The sequence below is a fragment of the Bison bison genome, unplaced genomic scaffold, assembly GCF_000754665.1.
Source record: "Bison bison bison isolate TAMUID 2011002044 unplaced genomic scaffold, Bison_UMD1.0 scf7180017864089, whole genome shotgun sequence".
In the NCBI taxonomy this organism is placed as follows: domain Eukaryota; kingdom Metazoa; phylum Chordata; class Mammalia; order Artiodactyla; family Bovidae; genus Bison; species Bison bison.
The window spans coordinates 3,340,672-3,350,230 of NW_011494661.1; the positions used below are offsets into that span (position 1 = coordinate 3,340,672).

General features: G+C 38.3%; 1 protein-coding gene across 5 annotated transcripts in view; it reads right to left on the reverse strand.

Annotated features, from left to right (window-relative positions):
• The window catches only part of CADPS2 (Ca++-dependent secretion activator 2), a 375,512-nt gene that overhangs the window by 205,573 nt on the left and 160,380 nt on the right, over nt 1–9,559 (reverse strand). For all 5 annotated transcript variants that reach the window (XM_010838081.1, XM_010838080.1, XM_010838082.1 and 2 more), the window contains exon 7: nt 532–598. In XM_010838081.1, the coding sequence (XP_010836383.1) occupies nt 532–598 (67 nt within the window). The remainder of the gene's footprint in view (nt 1–531; nt 599–9,559) is intronic.

Below are 9,559 nucleotides of genomic sequence, written 5' to 3' on the forward strand. Positions count from 1 at the left end.
TTTTATGAATTAAGTTTTATCTATAAAACATCTGAATAATGCAGTGGTTCTCAAGGTATGGTCTTGGGATCCTGGGGATCTTCAAAATCCTTTCAGGGGACTTGTGAGGTCAAAACCAGTTTTAAAGTTATGTTTAAACATCTTCGCCCGTTTCACACTTACTCTCTCAAGAACATATACTGGAGTTTTCCAGAGGCTAAATTTCACCTGAGACTGCAACACATTGAAGGCAGAATCTGATTGGAAAATATAGCTGCACTCTATTTTTATTAAGCCAGACATTGAAGAGGTGCACAAAAGCATAAAATAATGCCATTTAGTTCACTAAAATGTCTGGCTGGAAAAAAATAGCTATTTTAAATAAAAAGGTTAGTTGCATTGGAATGGCCTTACTACTTTCATTTTAAAATGAATAAATATTTTCTAAATTTCTCAGTTTTAATTTCTAATACAGTAGATACTGCCAGAATAACCCAAATAAAAGTTTGATTGGCTTAGAGTGGTTATATGACAGGAAAAAAGTGTACTTACCTGAACAAGAACAAAGTAACGTTTTTTCCATCTTTTCCAAACCTTCTGCCCAAGGGCATACAGATATCTGGTAAGAAAAACAAAAATATCTTATATGAATAATGGTGTGGTGCCACATAATCATATTTATTCCATAGGTATTTATTCTCGAAAGCAGCCTGCAAAGTTTAGTTCAATTGGAACCTGTGACAGCACGCGACTTCTGTGTTACAAAACGACTGAGTCTGTTCTAAGGTTCTTGAAAGGGAATTGATATATGTGGCTTATCAATTTGTCAGTTCTCTTTACAAATTGAGCCAAGTTGGAAAGGATAATCAAAGAAGCAGTAGGAATTGTATTCTTACACATATTTCTCAGAAGAGACGTATGCTATGAATTGAGGCTAGGGTACCAGATGTTTCAGCTCGCAGGTGACAGAGGCTGAGGAGTGTGGCCTGGCAGGGAGCCGGCTGCAAAGTCCAGAACCCAGGATGAAGAGTCTCTTTCCAGCTGAGTGTCCCCAAGATGTGCCTGTACCAATCTCAGTTTCCAATTCCTTAACTATCAAATCAAAGAAGTATATGTGATGATTTCTAAGGTCCAAGCCCTGTAACTTGGAGATTTATCTGACTTATGTGAGCTTCTTAATGCAAAATTTCCTAACTATGAAACTCAGATACTAATGAAAGTGACATTGTATAATTTAATAGTGGTTTCAACCAAGACTTCTGTTTAACTGTGCATTGCTGTTAGTAACCTGAATTGAAATGATTCAAGTAGTTAATCACTGGAGAACAGAACTTTTGTTCTTACTGAATACACCGATGTAGGCTTAAGGATTGAGGAGGAAAGGGAAGAAATTAAATATTAATCAAGTATGAACATGTCATGGAGAGCTATTTAAAATTATATCCCATACTTCCCACAAAAGTGGAAAACATTTTAGAAGTTAAAAAGTATGGATTCATGTTGATGTATGGCAAAACCAATACAATACTGTAATTAGCCTTCAATTAAAATAAATAACTTTATATTAAAAAAAAGTATGACAGAGACCTAATTTTTAAATTAAAGTATGATTTTTCAATATTTTGTCACAATTCCTTTTTCTGTAGTCCAGATTTAACATTATAGAGGGTATTCAAACTAATTTAAATTATATACAATTCTGAATGATTAAAAAAACCCTTTAGCTAATAGTTTGTTGACGGTCTTAAAGTCTTTAGATTACCTCTCGATTTTTAAAACTGAAATCTTAGCTTCAAATTTTAGCTTCTGTTTTATGAAAATAATTATCCTTTGCAAAAAAAAAAGCAAACATACTTTTTGCCCCCTTTTAAAAAAGATATGGGATATTGGCTAAGGGGTGCTGAAATGATGGGCTTTCCTATTCACTGCTCATGGAGTGTAAAATAAGACCACCTTACTGTAGAATATGGAGAAGGCAGTGGCACCCCACTCCAGTACTCTTGCTCGGAAAATCCCACGCATGGAGGAGCCTGTTAGGCTGCAATCCATGGGGTCGCTAAGAGTCGGACACGACTGAGCGACTTCACTTTCACTTTTCACTTTCATGCATTGGAGAAGGAAATGGCAACCCACTCCAGTGTTCTTGCCTGGAGAATCCCAGGGACGGGGGAGCCTGGTGGGCTGCCGTCTATGGGGTCGCACAGTCGGAAATGACTGAAGTGACTTAGCATTGTAGAATAACATGACATGCAAAGATGGCTCAATAAAGGATAGAAATGGTATGGACCTAACAGAAGTAGAAGATATTAAGAAGTGGCAAGAATACACAGAAGAACTGTACAAAAGACATCTTCACGACCCAGATAATCACAATGGTGTGATCACTTCACCTAGAGCCAGACATCCTGGAATGTGAAGTCAAGTGGGCCTCAGGAAGCATGACTACGAACAAAGCTAGTGGAGGTCATGGAACTCCAGTTAAACTATCTCAAATCCTAAAAAGTGATGCTGTGAAAGTGCTGCACTCAATATGTCAGCAAATTTGAAAACTCAGCAGTGGCCACAGGACTGGAAAAGGTCAGTTTTTATTACAATCCTAAAGAAAGGCAATGCCAAAGAATGCTCAAACTACCATACAATTGCACTCATCTCACACCCTAAGTAATGCTCAAAATTCTCCAAGCCAGGCTTCAACAATATGTGAACAGTGAACTTCCAGATGTTCAAGCTGGATTTAGAAAAGGCAGAGGAACCAGAGATCAAACTGCCAACACTGCTGGATCATCAAAAAATCAGGAGAGTTCCAGAAAAAAATATTTATTTCTGCTTTATTGACGGCCAAAGCTTTTGACTGTGTGAATTACAATAAACTGAGGAAAATTCTGAAAGACATGGGAATACCAGACCACCTGACCTGCCTCTTGAGAAATCTGTGTGCAGGTCAGGAAGCAACAATTAGAACTGGATAAGGAAAAATAGACTGCTTCCAAATAGGAAAAGGAGTACGTCAAGGCTGTATACTGTCACTCTGCTTATTTAACTTACATGCAGAGTACATCATGAGAAACGCTGGGCTGGATGAAGCACAAGCTGGAATCAAGATTGCTGGGAGAAATATCAATAATCTCAGATATGCAGATGACACAACCCTTATGGCAGAAAGAGAAGAAGAACTAAAGAGCCTCTTGATGAAAGTGAAAGAGGAGAGTGAAAACCTGGCTTAAAACTCAGCATTCAGAAAACGAAGATCATGGCATTCAGTCCCATCACCTCATGGCAAATAGACGAAGAAACAGAGCAAACAGTGACAGACTTTATTTTTTTGGACTCCAAAATCACTACAGATGGTGACTGCAGCCATGAAATTAAAAGACGCTTGCTACTTGGAAGAAAAGTTAAGACTAACCTAGACAGCATATTCAAAAGCAGAGACATTACTTTGCCAACAAAGGTCCATCTAGACAAAGCTATGGTTTTTCCAGTAGTAGTTTTTCCAGTAGTCATGCATGGATGAGAGAGCTGGGTCCAGCTCCATAAAGAAAGCTGAGCACCGAAGAACTGATGCTTTTGAATTGTGGTGCTGGAGAAGACTCTTGAGAGTCCCTTGGAGTGCAAGGAGATTCAACCAGTCCATCCTAAAGGAAATCAGTCCTGAATATTCATTGGAAGGACTGGTGTTGAAGCTGAAGCTCCAATACTTTGGCCACGTGATGCAAAAAGCTGACTCACTGGAAAAGACCCTGATGCTGGGAAAGATTGAAGGCAGGAAGAGAAGGGGACAATAGAGGATGGCATCAGCAACTTAATGGGCATGAGTTTGAGTAAACTCCAGGGGTTGGTGATGGACAGGGATGCCTGATGTGCTGCAGTCCATGGGGTCGCAAAGAGTCGGACACGACTGAGTGACTGAACTGAACTGATACAAAAATAGTCCCCCACTTATTCATCATGGAATTAGGGAAACAGACACACACACGTATACATATGTTACATGGATATACAGAACAGTATTATTCATATTAAAAAAAGGTAACAATGTCCAACAGTAGGTGAATTGTTTAATAAATGCTGGAAAACGCACATAAAGAAATATTATGCTGCCTCTGAAAAAATATTTTTGATAAAATTAATAACAAGGAATATCTCATGATATAATATTTTATGAAAAAAGTTTCAAAAACATATAAATACTTAAGAGATTTGAAATTTGTAAAAGAAATATATGAAATAGATATTTCAAAAATTTTAGTAATAGGGCCTTTGAATCGTGGGATTATGGAAGATTTAATTTTCCATCTTTATTTCCTGTATTTCTAAATTTTCAGGAAAAAACACACACACACACACACAAACAGAAATGGAGTGACTAAAAGTGGACGTAAATCCTAGGCTCCTGCCTAGCAAACATCGCCAGTACTGCCCAAATCAATGATGTAGTTTCTCTCTCTCAGACACATTAGTTAACGGGAGTATTTTGCGAACTTCTATTTAGTTTTATAATACTCTGGATATCCTATCGTCTGCGCTTCTGAATGCAGTAGTGATGCAGTTAGAGACTATCAGAAACATCCGTCAGTACTCTTCTCACCTGCTCACTCTCCCCTCCTGATGGCCCCTGAAAACCCTCTGCCCCACCTTTGCTCCAGCCTCTAATTTCTCTTCTATGGTTCCAGTGATAGGTGTTGAGTTGCTCTCTTCCTGTCTTCCCCATGTAATTTTCCTCTTCTGAAAGGCACACACCCCAGTGCTTATTACAGGGTTAAGAGCAATGACCTCAAGAGCTACATATACTGTGGACATGACAGATGCTCTCTGTACAAATTCACCAGCAAGATGCGCAGCAAACAGCTGCCAAGGAGTCAAGAGGGCATTTGGAATAACTTCTGCCTGTGACCGCAGGCTGCTTCTTCAACATGTCTCACTTAGCATGCTGGTCACACATAAGCGGAAGTGAATAGTGATACACAAACCATCAACACCACAAGCAAGTGTAAGTCTGGCCGACAGCGAAGGTTCTACATAAGGGATGATACTGTCAGCAGCAACTTCATTCAAAATGATGCCTCGACGCATTCGAAATGAAAAGGTATGATCTCTGTGAAGAGAGAAAGCAAAAGGGTGGGTGGATGCACGTGGGTATATTGAAAGATGTTGTGAAGAATAGAATAAAAGACAATTCAAGATTGGAACCAAGGTAAGCATTTGAATGTTGGGCCTTGAGCCATTACGGGCTACTGTACTATAAGAATTCAATAGAACATGCACGGAAGAAGTCATCACTGATCATACATTTCTAGAAAGGAATTCCTCCTTAGAGTTTTTGTGGCAATATAAAAAAAATTATATTCAACAGAAGTAAACATTTCTGCATAATGTAAATGTTACCAATGTTATGAGGGAAAAAGAAAATATGACAGTTTCTTCCTTTAGTTTTCCTAGTAGCCAGACAAAAATTTTACGTAAGAAATGAACAGAAATAAAAGATGTCAGAAGCAATAACTAATACTAAATAAGAATACATTAAACTTAATTTCAAATCTAACTTTTTTCCTTATAATCATGCCTTCTAGAATTAGGTATCAATAATCATCATCTGGCTGCTTTTTTACTGGTATAAAATCAGATTCTTAGTATAAGAGACACATGTAAAGTTCAGGGGAGAATGAAAAAAAAAAGATGTTCACCAATGTCAGTCAAGAGCAAAAAGTCACAACCCAAATAAGAATCAAGGAGTCAAAATGATTAGGTTGTCATTAAAAGCGATGCCAAAAAAAATGACATGGAAATTATAACACCGCTAAGTTTTTAAAAAGCTGTCATGTGAACTCATAGTGTATGTATGGCAAAAAAAAAAAAAAAATCCAGAAAGATATATCAAAATGTTACACCTGAAAATTAATACCTGGCTGATCAGATTAAGGATGAATTTCATTTTCTTCTTAATGTCTTTCTGCATTTCCACAATTTCTACATTAATCATGTCTTCATTTTTTTTTTTTGGTTACCGTTTAAGTAAGGTTTATTGTCAGTGTACTTAAAGTAAAATTCACCCATTTTAGATATATAATTTGATGAAAGTTGACATAGGAGGAATGTAACCACCACAATGAATTTATAGAACATCTCCACTCCTCACCCAAAGGTCTCTTTATACCTTTTTACAATTAGTCTTTTCCTCACACCCCCAGCTCTGCAACTACTGATCTGACCTTAGAGTTCAGTTTTCCAGAAGGTCATGTAAGTGGAATTGTACGCTATGCAGCCTTTTGTGTCTAGCATCTTTCACTTAGTAAAAAGTTTTTGAGATTCAGCTTTTGTCTGTATCAGGAGTTTATTCCTTTTTATTTCAGTGTATGACTTCAATGTGTTTATCTTTCACCAGTTGGTAGACATTTGTTTCCACCTGTATGCTAAATGCTATGCTAAGTCACTTCAGTTGTGTCCGACTCTGTGCGACCCCATAGATGGCAGCCCACCAGGCTCCCCCGTCTCTGGGATTCTCCATGCAAGAACACTGAAGTGGGTTGCCATTTCCTTCTCCAGTGCATGAAAGTGAAAAGTGAAAGTGAAGTCGCTCAGTCATGTCTGACCCTCAGCGACCCCATGGACCGCAGCCTACCTGTATGGCTATCATAAATAAAGGCTGCTATAATCAGTCACATTTGGACTTTCCCAGTAGCTCAGCAGTAAAGAATCCACCTGCAATGCAGGAGCCGAAAGGAGATGCAGGCTTGATCCCTGGGTTGGGAAGACCTCCTGGAGGAGAGCATGGCAACCCACTCCAGTATACTTGCCTGGAGAATTCTATGGACAGAAGAGCCTGGCGGGCTATAGTCCATGGAGTCACAAAGAGCTGGACATGACTGAAGTGATTTAATATGCTCTCATAACCATTCATATTTAAGACCTTGTGTGGGCACATATTTTCATTTCTCCAGAGTAAATATCTAGGATTGGGATTATTGAGTTATAGTGAAAGTGTGTTTAACTATAGAAACGGCCAAATTGTTTTCCAAAGTGCTGTACAATTTTGCATTACCATTAACAATGCATGAGAACTCATCCTACTAACCTGCTCCTGGCATGCAGCACGTGAGATCTTAGTTCCTAGACGAGGGATCAAACCTGTGCCCCCTGCATTGGAAGCATGGAGTCTTAACCACTGCACCACCAGGCAAGTCTCCTCATCTTACTTTTATAATTAGAAAAAAAAAAAAAACAAACCCTTTTATTAAGGATTTGAAGGATGTGGACATTACATAAATAATACAGAAATAAATATTTATTCTATAATATTCATTACAGAAATAAATAATATTTCTGCCATGATTAAGCTGAATTCCTAAAGACCAAAGATGAGGATGTCTTGTCACTTTATCTTGAGTACTGTGGCAGGCTCCTATAAGCTTTAATGGTTAAATGGGTTTTCTAGTTTTCAAAGCTATTTTCAAGTCTGATATTTAAAGCAGTCTAAATTCTTTGAAGGTAGGTGGTCTTATCTGGGGATGACTGAAGTGTAGAGAGTAAGGAAAAAGGAGCCCAAATCATTTGAATGCTTGGTAATAATCAGGTAGTCCATTTATTAGAAAGCATCTATAAAAGTGAAAATGCATTCTCTTCGGACTCATCTTTATGCTGAGCACTACTGTTGAATTGAGAGCATGGGGTTTTGTTTTTAATGTTGAGTGTTAGGCTATAAATTATCTCTTTTATGGATAAAAATGCAGTAATTTTTTAATTTCAGAAAAATATACTAAAGTTACATTTAACATGTTATATTAAGCAAAAAATTCATTTCATTACACACATATGCTAAAGCTGAAACTCCAGTACTTTGGCCACCTTATGCAAAGAGTTGACTCATTGGAAAAGACTCTGATCCTGGGAGGGATTGGGGGCAGGAGGAGAAGGGGATGACAGAGGATGAGATGGCTAGATGGCATCACTGACTCGATGACGTGAGTTTGAGTGAACTCTGGGAGTTGGTGATGGACACGGAGGCCTGGCGTGCTGAGATTCATGAGGTAACAAAGAGTCGGACAGACTGAGCGACTGAACTGAATGGAACTGAACACGTATAGAAATGCTTAATTACTGAAAAATGAGTTCTTCTAGGGAGACTGTATATACATCTATAACGAATTTTTAAAGAATTTATATACAATTGGTTGACTTGAGTTCAAATAGTCATAAAATATAAATTGATCATTCCTTAATGATTTAGAATAGGACCCTATAAGTATCTCAGGGTGATTAGCATGAACATTAATTATAACTGCGCAGTTCTGTAAAAGGAGAAGGTACATCTGATAGGACTAAATCTATTCGACATACAGTGGCAACAGTGTTAATTAAATCCTTGAGAGTTATTTACTTGCCACTTATTTCTGCTTCATAAAAATAGTTTAGAATTTTCAAAAGTCTATTATTAATATTCCACTGCTATGTGAATCTGAACTCTGGAAAAATTCATTTTTTAATGCTTTATGAAATCTGATTCTACCCCAAAAAGGTATAGAGAATATTATCCAAGAGGTGTATTTGTCATCCAGGAGACAGACAGTACCTTGGTTGGTAAACTATAGAGGGGCTGGGGTGGGGCGAGTGGATCTGCTCTGCGGTTGTATTCTCCCCAAATATTCTATAGCCCGTTGAGTCAATATTAGCTTCCTCTAAATACATGATTATCTCAAAAAAAAAAAAAAAACTTAAGAGTATGTCCATCAGACCTGCCAAACAATAGACAAAATGGGAACAGACATTTAACTGGGTTCTATGCGACAATTTATATAATGTTACCCAATAAAATAAGTATCACACAGCAGGAGAGCAACATTCTTTAACGAATGAATTTTTTTCACCTTATTTAAAGAGGGTTTGAAGAGCAAAGCAGCAAGTCTTTGTTTTAGTTTTGGTGGGGCTTTAAACATTATTCATTTTCATCAACCTATAGAATTTGGTTTTAAACAAAACCATGTTTTCTCATCCTGTTAAATAATCTCAGTTAGTAAGAAATGGATGAAGGGATTTCCTTGGTTGTCCAGTGGTTAGGGCTCTGAGAATCTACTGCAGGGGATTCAGGCTGGACCTCTGGTTGGGGAACTAAGAGCCCACAAATTGCATGGTGTGCCCTCCCAAAAAACCCGAAATGGATATAAAAGGCACATATATCAGCAGTTTTCACAATCAGAGTCATACTGCATTCTCTTCAGTTCAGTTCAGTCGCTCAGTCGTGTCCAACTTTTTGCGACCCCATGGACTGCAGCACATCAGGCCTCCTTGTCCATCACCAACTCCTGGAGTTCACTCAAACTCATGTCCATCGAGTTGGTGATGCCATCCAGCCATCTCATCCTGTGTCTTCCCCTTCTCCTCTTGCCCCCAATCCCTCCCAGCATCAGAGTCTTTTCCAATGAGTCAACTCTTCGCATGAGGTGGCCAAAGTATTGGAGTTTCAGCTTTAGCATCAGTCCTTCCAATGAACACCCAGGACTGATCTCCTTTAGAATGGACTGGTTGGATCTCCTTACAGTCCAAGGGATTCTCAAGAGTCTTCTCCAACACCACAGTTCAAAAGCGT